At 40.2% G+C, this 13439-nt stretch overlaps 2 protein-coding genes across 3 annotated transcripts in view; one reads left to right on the top strand and one right to left on the bottom strand.

Moving 5' to 3' along the window:
- Window positions 1-479: 479 nt before the first annotated feature.
- YOD1 (YOD1 deubiquitinase) lies at window positions 480-3768 on the bottom strand. The gene is made up of 2 exons (XM_063451205.1): window positions 3476-3768; window positions 480-2325 (listed from the first exon to the last, which is right to left on the bottom strand). Exons 1-2 carry the CDS (start codon window positions 3681-3683, stop codon window positions 1640-1642), a joined length of 894 nt encoding a protein of 297 aa, XP_063307275.1. The 5' UTR covers window positions 3684-3768; the 3' UTR covers window positions 480-1639.
- Window positions 3769-3860: 92 nt separating this feature from the next.
- Window positions 3861-13439, top strand: part of LOC134608397 (N-fatty-acyl-amino acid synthase/hydrolase PM20D1-like) — an 81200-nt gene continuing 71621 nt past the window's right edge. For both annotated transcript variants that reach the window (XR_010090740.1, XM_063451188.1), the window contains exons 1-3: window positions 3861-4679; window positions 6483-6569; window positions 11298-11530. Coding sequence is in view for 1 of the 2 variants with exons in the window: in XM_063451188.1 (XP_063307258.1) it covers window positions 4487-4679; window positions 6483-6569; window positions 11298-11530 (513 nt within the window). In the remaining variant the exon portion in view is untranslated. The remainder of the gene's footprint in view (window positions 4680-6482; window positions 6570-11297; window positions 11531-13439) is intronic.

Raw genomic sequence — 13439 nt, forward strand, 5'->3', positions numbered from 1 at the left:
AGGTTTCATAAGAGAACATTTAATTTGCATTTGGCAGTGTCACAAAGGGACACAAGCATATTTAACTCCTCAAACAACATTCATTTAAAACATACAGAGGTACACATGGCTTATCTAATGCTAGACATTGCTACAAAATCAGATCAGTGTATCATGATGTGTGGTTTCTAAGACCCCAAACAAATGCTACCCCCACAAAACAAAATATGAAACCGATTTAATGTTGCTCATTGCCCTTTCAACAATTGGTTTCAGTTAAAATTGATAGGATACATGAAAAAAATAAAAATAAATAAATAGAACATAAGGAGAGGGTAGTATCTTAAAAACCAAAAGCCAACTGTGTGTGAAATAAATACTGAGCTTTAAAATAAACAAAAAAAAATGTGAGCTACCACATTATGGACTAACATTCACAATCAGTACTTGATAAAGCTTACTTTAGTGTTAGATCAAAAGATTGAGATTTTATCAGAATCCATGTTTGATTTATGTCAGCCCCATATGCTATTCTACAAACACTTTAGCATAGGCTTCCTGACAAATTGAGGTTAGGAAACCGACATGGTTATTCATTTAAAGAGGAACTGCCACTTCCCAGTAATTTTAAGAATAAATTTACGTATATAAAAAAAAAATTAATAATTATATGTAGAATTCCGTAGATCTTTATCCTACAACTAAGTGGATCCATCTTAGATCACTGTCAATCCTATTTTAAGCTATTTTGTACCTGGAATTCAGTATAGGAATTAAAATGTTCTATATGTTTCTTCATTTGTAATCTTTGCCTAATTAAACTGGATTATGATGCAATTTGCTAAATCTGTGATCTAAAATTAAAAGAAAATAGATCATCTCATGAAAAATAGCTTAATACAAAGTTATAAGGGATTTTCGAAGTCTTATTCAATGGTGTAAATTCCAGAGAAGTGACAGGTACCCCCTAAACATTAATTATGGGGAATAAAAACCAAAGCTTCAATATAGCCAAACTGGAAACATAACTGGCTGATAATTTTCTAATTCAGCTATTGTGGAGTTAAATGTATAATTAACTATGAATTCTTGACATTTTATATTGTACTACTTCTATGTATTTTATACGGATTTCCAAATTTATAAAATGTTTATCAGTGTACCAAATCTACAGAGGCAAATCTCACATGCACCGCTTTCATTTACAGATGGTATTGGCATTTATATAACTTAGTAAAAAGTAAAGTTCTACAGGTGAAGGACAATTGAAGAGATTATTATGTGCACATAGTTTGGGAGTGATATTCAATGATTGAAATACCAAATCATGCAAATATTGTCTGGGCACTATTGCCCAACATATCCATTAATAAATACTCTACAATAGATCATATATAAATAATATATTACACTGCAGCATCAAAGAATACAGTCAGGATTAAACCCTTTTTTGCCAAAGGGGTGGATAAGCCCAACTGTAATGAATGTGTTCTTAGAGGCTAATGGTGGTGAAGTCGGCAACTGGATTTAAGGTTTTCTGTGTTATAAGCTTTAAAGATGACACTCTGAGCCATTTGGAAAGAAACATGTTATTTTCGACCTTGGTTCAGCATTTTTTGAGGTAGTTTGAACCAATTTAAACATGGTCAGCAAAAAGAGATTATACCTCCCCAAAGTTGGTGTGTCCAGTCTCCTTAGCATGATCTCTAGCAGCCGCCTGCCCAGTTAAACCTTTCTGACACACCATACAGCGCAAAGCAAATCTGTTTACATCTGTGAACTGTCTCTTTTTCCTTGCATCATCTGCCAGCTCCAGGGCCTGCACTAGTGCTTCATCATCCATAGTTGAAAATATTGTCATGGCGGGCACATCGCGTTCAGGGAATTGTCGTTGCAATGGATCGTAGTGAATGCCATCATAGATGAGCATGACCCTTTTAGTATAACCAGCATCTTCACCAAAGCGATCTATCCTCACAGTTTGCGTATCGACCACACATATTTCACACTGGAAAAATTTGGAAAGTATGGAAATTTCGATGGCACCACCCCATGTATCGCCTCTCCGTATCCATGCACAATATTCCTCATTGGTTTTACCTAGCACTGCCTCACAGTAATTCGATGGGTCACTGGACACAATATCAGCAATAAGATTGCGCATTTCATGTGCACATGCGGGGTCGTATATGCCACCTTCCACAACATAGTAAACACTGGTGAAGAGACAGGAGTTATCAGCTGGAACGACACGACGCTCCATTTTGATCCCGGTTAGAGGCTTGGAGACTGGTGGAAGTGCTGTATTTTGCTTACTTTTATCCTCTTCAACAATAAGTGTGTCACCTACAAATGTTAAAGCGAAATTGAATACTTTTCTAGTCAAATATGCAGAAACAATTAAAATAATATTTATGCATTTATTGTCTTAAGTCAGATGACACTTGCAGCTGCTGAAAGGATAAGAGCAAGGCAGACAGATGCATTAATATTGTCTTTCCATTCGTAAGACAATCTATTTGTGGTTTTGGAGCAGTTTCACAACAGAAATGCTCCACTCCCTACTCTTTCCCCATACTCAGTCACAGGACTGCATTATTAGTATCAATTCTGTCTATGGACAGTAGTCATGGTAATAAACTTTAGCTCTCTCTGTCTATCCATGGCATCCTTTCAAATCAGAACTAATTGTTCTCTTACCTGTTTTCTAAAGATAATTTAACTTAATTCATAACCAGGTTCTGTTCCAAAAGTGAAAAACATATTAGAAGTACCTCTATTCTAGTTTTCAAGGAAAGTAGTGGGGAAAACATTGTGAGAACATGTCGTTGGTTGGGGTAGGAACATCAAAGATCCCTTGAAAAGAAGTTGGAAAACGTATTGTTTTCAACTATAACCTATCATTATTCCCTAAATTAACTCTGAACTGTAATTAACTTAAACCCAGATAACAAAAATGAGGCTAAAACAGATAAACGACCATAGCCTTGTATTTTAAAATGAGCTGTTTTTTGTAATTTGTCTTCTGTTTGTTAACTCATTGCAATCTGAGTTTTTAATTAAAAATCAGCTATTATTGCTTTAATGTAGATATACCACTAACAGAGCATACAGATGTATGTATACATATTTGTTTTTTTTAATAAGTGAAGGCCTTGATGATACAATAATATCAGTATGAAAAAGAGAAAAAATGAATGATGGTTAACATTGCCCCCCTTCCTCCCCCCCAAAAAAAGATTGTACATAGGCCTTGGTGATTCAGCAGAAACCATGGACAGTGTGCACCCATTGTCTAGTTATTCTTACTGGGTGGGGGTTGACCTAGAAACAGTGATGGCTAAACCTGGTACTATAAGTACACTAGCACTATGAGCCAGGTACAGTAAATGACCTAGGGAGGGGGTCTTTACTTTGTATAGGATGCCCTGTATGCTGGGACACGGTTTCCCTCCCTCCCTCTCCCCATAGGGGGGTGTCAGGGAGAGCTCCTCACCGGATTTGATGGGCAATTCTCCCAGGGTGCCATCCACGTTGCTGAGGTCCAGGTTTTCAGGGGGGAAGCCCACCATGACCCGCTGCCGGGGGCCCACAATCCCAGTAACCCCGGCGATGCTGTCCTTCAGCTCCCGGATACTGGAGAGCGCGGTCAGGCCTTGCAGGAGCTGGCTGCCCTCCCGGGTTTTACAGCGGAGTCGGAGCATTGCTAGAGAACACGGGGACCTGATACCTCCTACACAACACCACCACTACAACAACAATGACTGTGACAGAACACCGGGACACGCAGCCCCGCGAGATTACACACAGTCTCAGAATCTCGCGATAACTCCGTCAGACCATTGTTGGTAATAGCCTGCAGGCGACTGTCATTGACGCCAACTTGGTACACCCGGAAGTGACGTGTTACCGTTCCAAGGAAACAGCTTCTAATGGCTTGATTTCTCTGGCTGCAATGTAGCGATATGGGAATGGAGGTTCCATGTACCAACTGGTGAAATGATTTGACCCTTTTAGGATGGGAATGTTTTGGAGGTTACAATGCACTTAATGTCAGAGATTGTACGATAGTCACTTTATTTAAATATATTTTAAGTCCTTTATTCTCAAAAGTCCTTTTTGGAACGAAAAGTTCTGCCTCAAAAACTGTTTTGCTTGGTAACCCCTAGATTAGACAAACTGAATCCCTAATAATTCACAGCCCAGTTTTTACTACGAGTCCCAGCAGTTTGCTGACACACATAGAGACAGCCTTAGCAGTCAGTGTATATTCCCTGGGTTGACCTGCCCCGCCTGATAGTCTACTGCACAAATCACCCTCCACTGCGACTAACAAATGGAATTCTTGTTACTTTCCACGGGTGGATTCCTGACAGTTCCATTTGTTCTGCGCAGAATGTCGGGGATTGAATCTGTTTGTTGCAGGTGAATAGAGCCCGTGCACAATCCTGTTGGCAGTAGGAGTGATCAATTTATTGCAGGGAGGAATACACTGACTGGGGTCACCATGAAGGCTCGCTGGAGGAATTCCTTGGGAGCTCTGCTGGGGGTGTTCGCACTTGGGGTGGCAGTGTTAGTGGCGTTGCTGCTAATCAGGACGTACACCCTGGCAGAAATCAAGAGAGTCCGGCTTGGAAAAGGGGCCCCGGCTGCTGAGCTGAGCCAGGGGGAAAGAGAACAGCTCATAGAGGCACTGAAAGGTGAGTAACTGATGGTATGCTGTGGATCTAACCCCATCACAATCAGTAAGCCTGACACTTGTAAAATAGGGTGGTTGGGACGCCGTTGTTTTTTTAATTGAAATAGCAGGAGTGTCGTTTTGCCCAGATCTATGGATGTATACTTCTTATTTGTTGCCAAAATATTTTTTAGAAAGAACAATATAAACGTTTGTCTTGATTCTACAGGTGCAATTGCTTTGACCGTTTATTTACCTTTTTATTTACCATAAAGTAAAGTGCAACAAAGCAGGTAGGCGCTAAACAGATAGGTGCATCCAAACCCAACTGTGAAATCAATCATCTAATGTTTCCCCCAAAAAAATAGATAATAAATACATATAGTGGGTGGCACACACAGTGATAAAACACAAAAAATGTGTACAGTGATCTGGTGAGTAGAAATACAGTATAAACACCCTATATAGCTTCCTCTTAGGGGTAGCTGGAAGAGATAGCTAATATAGGACAGTACAGCCTGTATAAGATATAGAGTGCAAGTGCAGGTACTTGTATACATCCAACTCACATTTTACTGAGCATGTGATACACTGGCTCTGGTAAATCAGCATGAAAGGAGTAAACTTGATTCTGGATGCAGTCTTGCAAAAATATTCTCCACAACAAAGGAATAAGAGAAGGCTCCAGATTAAAAAGACATCTAGTTTGTTTATATAACACACATAAAAAAAATCTTACATCAAGTAAGGTGGTGCCTTCAGCAATAAGTCCTTCCTCATAAAATCAATAAAGTCCACACACAATGCGTTTCGACAGTCTTCCTCAGGTGCATGGTGTACTTTCCCCATGATGTAGCTCAGCCCCCTGACATCCACCATTAGCTGGATTGTGACCGGCACTTTTAACGTCCGCCCACTTCTGTTTCGGTGGAGATGTTAGTCATTCATGGTGTTGTGTGTTATGTCGAAACGCGTTTAACGTCTGATATGGCTATGGTGCTTGTCCATGCCGCTGTCCTCTCTTGCTTTGACTACTGTAATCCGCTTCTCAGTGGTCTTGCGTGTTCCCAACTTGCCCCATTACAGTCTATAATGAATGCGTCAAGGCTCATCTTCCTGTCCACCTGCACCTCCCACGCCTCCCCCTCTGTCAGTCCCTACATTGTCTTCCCGTAAGATATAGGACTCGGTTTAAGATCCTAATACTTGCTTACAAATCTCTAAACAATGCTGGTCCGACATATATATATATATATTCACTAGTACACAAATATGTCCCGACTAGGTCCCTACGCTCTGCCGGAGACCTACGTCTAACCTCTAGGGCTGCACCATTCCAATGGAACACCCTTCCCCTCTTTGAAAACGTACTTCTTTAGGAAAGCATATCAATCAAACTGTGAACATCTTTCTCTCCCCGCACCCTAGTTCCTCTCCTGCAACTGTCCTTAAAACAACACTAAGCCCTCAGTAAATAATATCCTAGCAACACACTTTTCTACCCTACCCTTACCTTTTGAGTCACTATACCCCACTCCCTCTCACATGTAAGCTCATTGATCAGGGCTCTCAGTCCCTCTGTTCCTGTGCATCCAACTAGTCTGATTACAAATATGTGTTTGTTAGTCCACCCATTGTACAGCGCTGCAGAACTAGTTGGCGCTTTATAAATATTAGTAATAATAATTAGTCAATAATCCTGAGTATTGTAAATCCAAAAGATTTTAATTATTACATGTTGCTTATGCAAAACTCTAAACCAGCTGATTTCAAGTATATATTTTTAATGAAGCCATTTATGACCTTTTTCTTAAATGTGTGACAGGTGCAATTCGCATCCCCACTGTATCGTTCTCAGAAACAGAACAAAACACCACAGCCTTGGCAGAGTTTGGACAATATATTCGCAAAGGTACTAATTTTTTTATTTTTTCATTTTTTCCCTCTTCTCTGTTTTCTACAGTGGCTTCATTGTGTAATATAGTTTGGCCTTACCCATCCGTTGCCAAATACAATTTGTTATGTTTATTTTGCCATGACATCATCTTTTTGAGGGAGGTGCCCCCACCCTCTGGGTCCCACTCCCGCAGGGCTGATGGGGAGGAAGGGAGCTCTTAGTGAGCTGGAGCTTGATTGGGAAGTCTCAGGACCCAGAGTAGGGGTGTATGTGTACCTATGGCCTTTCTGGGTGACCTGTTTGATTGTAAAATTCCCAATTTTACTTATCCCTGAATATACAATGAACACATACTTGTTGAAGAGAGACCACTGGAACTTTATTATCGCTGTTATCTTTGCAGCTATTTTTGATAAGTTAATCATGAGAAATTATGTTTTTATTGGTTTTAATTTGTGATATAGTCACCCCTATTTATATTATAATTATACTGTTCATTTGAAGCCCCTTTGTTTGATGCTATAGTTTATTGACCTGTCTCTCGTTATTTTTTTCAATGCATCCAGCCATATACTTTGATGTAACCAATAAACATTTAAAAAGAAATACGGGCACAAATATTATTAGTATAGTATTCAAGACTTCTCTAGGGCTGCACCATTCCTGTGGAACTCCCTTTTCCCCTAAACGCTCACCCAGTCTCCACTCCTATAAAAAAATCATTTAAAAACTCACTTTTCATAAAAGCATATCAATTAAACTGTTATTGGCTCCAAAAAAACTCACACTAAGTATTCATTGAATACTATTCTACTAATCTACTTCCCTTACCTTTTGTGTCACTTTACTCACTCTAGCACAGTGGTAGTCAACCTTTTTCTACATACCGCCCACTAATGCATCTTTTTGGTTGAAAAAATTTCCTTACCGCCCACCAGTTTTCGCGCAAGTGCGGAATGTTTTTTCGAAAGGAGGGTGTTTTAAAAAAAATAAATGTACGTACATTTATCTTTTTTTTTTTTTTAATTCTTTATTTTTGAAAGTGCATTTTTTATTACATATGTCAGTAATACCACAGGTTATTACAGTAGAAGATTATTGGTGACATTTTGGGGACAGCTTCAAGATGCATTGCACTTTTTTTTTTTTTAGATTAGAAATTCAAGAGTTAACAGAGACAGGCGTAGTAAAATAAAAGAAAACAATAGGTTATACATGCTGCGTGGAACACTTTAGCTTGAGATAATATTACTAGGTTTGGTCATAAAATGCAAGTAAGTACCATTGTTACAGACAGGCTTGTTATGCCCCAGAAGCTAATAACAGGCAAGAAGAGCCTATAATGCATATAAACATGGTGAGGGCACTTGATGGGACTTGCATATTTTTTAAATGGTTAGTTACTCATGGGTTAACTTTGCTGGAACAAACATACAGACAGTCAGGCACACATACAGACACACATACATACATACATACACACACACACACACACACACATACAGACATACATACAAAGACACATACACAAACAAACACACACAAAATATTTTAGTCACCCTCCTGTTTCCTACCTTTCAGGTGCAGGAGGGTGACTTTCCCTGGGGTCCGGTGGTGGCTCAGTTGGATGGGAGTCAGAGTTCCCACTCTGACTCCTTCCTCCCGCGCGGTCTGTGTGTTAGCTGGGAGGAGTGACGTGCAGTCACTTCCTCCCAGCTCTGTGATGTAATCACAGAGGGCCCGGTCGCGCTGTTAAAGCGCCCAGCGCTGACCGGGCCGCCTCACAATCCACATCCATCAGGTGGCCCTGACAGCATGGGCCACCCGATGGACCCCTCCATATCCGGCCCAGGTGGTTTGCCGCGCGGGCCGGGGCGAAAGTGGTGATGGCGATACCCAGACGCAAGGGTACCGCTGGCTCGCGCCCGCCCACCCACCCAATCTCTCAAAATTAGAAAATCCCTACCGCCCACCTGGAATCCTGAAACGCCCACTAGTGGGCGGTAGGGACCAGGTTGACGACCCATGCTCTAGCATGTAAGCTCATTGAGCAGGGCCTTATCCCCACTGTTTCTGTGTGTCAAACTTGTCTGGTTACAATTACATGTTTGTTAGTCCACCCATTGTAAAGTGCAATGGAATTTGTTGGCGCTATATAAATATAATAATAATAATATATGTTACATAGTTAGTTACAAAGTTACATAGCTGAAAAGAGACTTGCGTCCATCAAGTTCAGCCTTCCTCACATTTGTTTTTTTTTGCTGTTGATCCAAAAGAAGGCAAAAAAAACCCAGTTTGAAGCACAATTTTGCAACAAGCTAGGAAAAAAATTCCTTCTTGACCCCAGAATGGCAGTCAGATTTATCCTTGGATCAAGCAGTTATTGCCCTACATTGAAATATTATATCCTTGAATATCCTGTGTTTGCAAGTATGCATCTAGTCGCTGTTTGAACATCTGTATGGACTCTGATAAAACCACTTCTTCAGGCAAAGAATTCCACATCCTGATTGTTCTTACAGTAAAAAAAAACGTTCCTTTGCCTTAGACGAAATCTTCTTTCTTCCAGTCTAAACGCATGGCCTTGTGTCCTATGTAAAGTCCGGTTTGTGAAAAGATTTCCACACAATGTGTACTATATTATTGCAGCAACACATTATATATGATGCAATTTGTAATATATTGGTCCAGTTGTACTTCGGTGTACACTTTGCAGGCTAAATGTATAGGAGTGTTTACATATACATTATCTCACAAAAGTGAGTACACCGCTCACATTTTTGTAAATAATTTATTATATGTTTTCATGTGACAACACTGAAGAAATTACACTCTGTTACAATGTAAAGTAGTAAGTGTACAGCCTGTATAACAGTGTAAATTTGTTGTCCCCTCAAAATAACTCAACACACAGCCATTAATGTCTAAACTGTTGGCAACAAAAGTGAGTACACCCCTAAGTGGAAATGTCCAAATTGGGCCCAAAGTGTCAATATTTTGTGTGGCTACCATTATTTTCCAGCACTGCCTTAACCCTCATGTGCATGGAGTTCACCAGAGCTTCACAGGTTGCCACTGAAGTCCTCTTCCACTCATCCATGACAACATCAGGGAGCTGGTGGATGTTAGAGATTTTGCGCTCCCCCACCTTCCATTTGAGGATGCCCCACAGATGCTCAATAGGGTTTAGGTCTGGAGACATGCTTGGCCAGTCCATCACCTTTACCTTCAGCTTCTTTAGCAAGGCAGTGGTCGTCTTGGAGGTGTGTTTGGGGTCATTATCATGTTGAAATACTGCCCTGCGGACCAGTCTCCGAAGGGAGGGGATCACTCTCTGCTTCAGTATGTCACAGTACATGTTGGCATTCATGGTTCGTACAATGAAGCCAGCAGCCCTTATGCACGCCCAGACCATGACATTCCCACCACTATGCTTGACTGTAGGCAAGACACACTTGTCTTTGTAATCCTCACCTGGTTGCGGCCACACATGCTTGACACAATCTGAAGCAAATAAGTTTATCTTGATCTCATAGGACCACAGGGCATGGTTCTAGTAATCTATGTCCTTAGTCTGCTTGTCTTCAGCAAACTGTTTGCGGGCTTTCTTGTGCATCATCTTTAGAAGAGATTTACTTCAGGGATGACAGCCATGCAGACCTGTTTGATGCAGTGTGTGACATATGGTCTGAGCACTGACAGGCTGATCCTCCACCCCTTCAACTCTACAGCAATGCTGGCAGCACTCGTACATCTGTGGTGACATTTTGTCATCAAACTAATATGCAAAGACAACTTCTGTATATGACGCTGAGCACGTGCACTCAACTTCTTTGGTCAACCATGGCGAGGCCTGTTTTGAGTGGTACCTGTACTGTGAAACCGCTGTATGGTCTTGCCCAGCATGCTGCAGCTCAGTTTCAGGGTCTTGGCAATCTTCTTATAGCCTAGGCCATCTTTATGTAGAGCAACAATTCTTTTTTTTTTTTAGATCCTCAGAGAGTTCTTTGCCATGAGGTGACATGTTGAACTTTCAGTGACCAGTATGAGCAATTGTGAGAGCGATAAACCAAATTTAACACACCTGCTCCCCATTCACACCTAAAACCTTGTAACACTAACAAGTCACATGACACCGTGGAGGAAAAATGGCTTATTGGGCCCAATTTGGACATTTCCACTTAGGGGTGTACTCACTTTTGTTGCCAACTGTTTAGACATTTATAGTTGTGTGTTGAGTTACTTTGAGGGGACAGCAAATTTACACTGTTATACAAGCTGTACACTTACTACTTTGCATTGTAGCAGAGTGTAATTTCTTCAGTGTTGTCACATGAAAAGATATAATAAAATATTTACGAAAATGTGAGGGGTGTATTCACTTTTGTGAGATACTGTATATACTAATAGTGTTAGTATACTAATAGTGTTGGACAAATTTTAGGCGTGTTTATATATATATATATGTATGTATGTATGTGTGTGTGTGTGTATATGTGTATATATATATATATATATATATATAACAAGTACATTGACCTGGAGACAAACTACATTCTCCCCTCCCCCCCCCCAATCTACCACCAGTCTGTGCTAAAAATTTAGTTGATGGAGGATTATGGAATTTGTACTTTATCAACAACTGAATGGTTTATCTCTGCCTTTCACTTTACGTTTTCTTATTAGTTTATCTTTTAGACTTGGTACAATGTATATTAATTTTGTTTGTTTTCTTTCCAGTCTTCCCTCTTGTCTTCTCTTCCAGTTTAATCCAACATGAAGTTGTGGGTGGTTACAGTCACCTTTTTAGTGTTCGAGGCTCAGACAGCAATTTACAGCCATACATGCTTCTCGCTCACTTTGATGTGGTTCCAGCAACCCCCGAAGGCTGGGAGGTGCCACCATTCTCTGGTGAGGAGCTTAATGGATACATCTATGGAAGAGGAACTATTGATGATAAAAACTGTGTGATTGTAAGTTTGAAAAAAGCTCCATCAATGATTCATAGCACTTTATCTCAATCCACTAAATAAAATTAATGCAATTATAGTAAATCTAGAATGCTGATGACCGAGGCCTTTGGGGACTGTAAGAGTATCCAGTAACTTAAAGGCTTGAAATTCATTTTCATCAGCAAGATTGATAGTGTGAGTTTACCCTGAAGATGAATAAATGTCACAATGTCAGCGATTTATACTCCAATGTATCTGTGCATCTATATAGACGTATGTGAGTTTTAGTGTCTTTTTTTTTTTTTTCTTCAATGATTTCACTTAGATCAAAAAGCTTTAGGCAACAGGGCTTACTCCAAGCCAGTATAGTGACACATGCACCTTAAGAAGACACTGTAGGCACCAAGCAAATTTAGATTAACAAAGTGATTATGGTGTATAGATCATGCCCCTGTAGTCTCACTGCTCAAATTTCTACCAAGGGAGGAGTGGCTATGTCTGCATAAACAGTGATTTAACTCCTGAGTGGCAGAGAATTGAGCAGTGAGACTGCAGGAGCATTATCTACATACTAAAACTGCTAGTTAAGTTAGTTGTTTTGATGCCTATTGTATCCATTTAGAAAAAACAAATGGAGAAGGTGCTCAGTGCATTACAGTCACCTATTTGAGAAATATAAACCCAAATAAAAATTCTCACATTATATGTGTGCGTCAAAGGTTAACAAATCATACAGTTTTCATTGAGCCCTTCTAAAACATACATTAGTACCATATATTATCTGCTGGAAAACGTACTATACGATCCCTGTATCAGGCATTCTACTTAAGCCATTACAGTTAGGAGAAAAAGAGAAGAAGGGATAGGATGGGTTATTGAGGGTGAAAAATAAATAAATACAATCTCCACAAGTCAACTTCATGTTTGCCAACAAGCTGTCAGATAGGCTGGGCAGGGACCTAGATCTGAGTTCAAAGAGTCTCTAAATTAGGGGAGAGTGGGGTGGGATCCATGCCCTAGTGCCCTCCCAGTAAGTGTAATCTAGCCAAGAAGTACAGGTTGCGGTAGAGTTGTTGGGAATACCCCGAAGAGCAGAAGTTAGGGACTCCATTTTGTAGATTTCCTCCTTCCTAGCAACCCATTGCTGGAGGGTCACACAAGCGAGTGCTTCCAATAAGTTATCAGGGACTTGCTGCTGTAAGCAGGTGCTTGGTTAAGGACTTCTTATATGCCTTTAGGGGCATACTGGTATGGTGTAGGTGCATGGGAAAAGGTTCAAATGGTATGTTGGTGTCTGTATCAACTTCCAAAAGGGGAAGATGTCAAGGCACGAAACCAGATGTGGAGCATATTGTGGAACAACTGCTCCAGCATTCCTCAGAGATTACAGCATTCATGCGATGTATGACATCCGGTGTTCTATACCACATAGTTAATACCTTACAGATTATTCTAACATATTCAATTAGGGTTATTTCCCCCTACAGTTTTGTTTTTTTTTTGTCAATCTTTATTTTTAAGTGTATAAGAATACAGACAGGCTTGTAGGGCCACAACAGTAACCTCAAGCTTCTTGTTCACAAATATAATATTGTGGCATGAGATGTACTGGCACATTTTTGAGAATAATACAAGAAAACAAATATAATAAAGTAACCTGATATCTACAGAGAAGTCCGTAGCTGCTCACTCCTAAATAAAATTCTGGTTGGATCATGTTTGACTAGAGGGTGTGAGAAGCTGTAGATGCCTCATTAACTATAAGAGGAAGCGAGGAGAGTATCACCTAGAGTAGTGAGGCTGAAAGACCCACATTTAGTTGGTACATCAAGTAAAACTAAGTATTATCATGTGGGTGGGAAGCAGAGAATGAAGTGGGTAAGTAACCTCTTTCGACCGGCAGGAAAAAGCATAGTAAGGCACTAAACTG

Source organism: Pelobates fuscus, chromosome 1 (genome assembly GCF_036172605.1).
Source record: "Pelobates fuscus isolate aPelFus1 chromosome 1, aPelFus1.pri, whole genome shotgun sequence".
NCBI classification, from domain to species: domain Eukaryota; kingdom Metazoa; phylum Chordata; class Amphibia; order Anura; family Pelobatidae; genus Pelobates; species Pelobates fuscus.

Bases quoted from the DNA above. Each gene is read 5' to 3' on its own strand.
- YOD1 (XM_063451205.1), bottom strand. From the start codon at position 3,683: ATGCTCCGACTCCGCTGTAAAACCCGGGAGGGCAGCCAGCTCCTGCAA. The intron at 2,326-3,475 runs GTGAGGAGCTCT...TAACATTTGTAG, and splicing joins AGAATTGCCCATCAAATCCG to GTGACACACTTATTGTTGAA.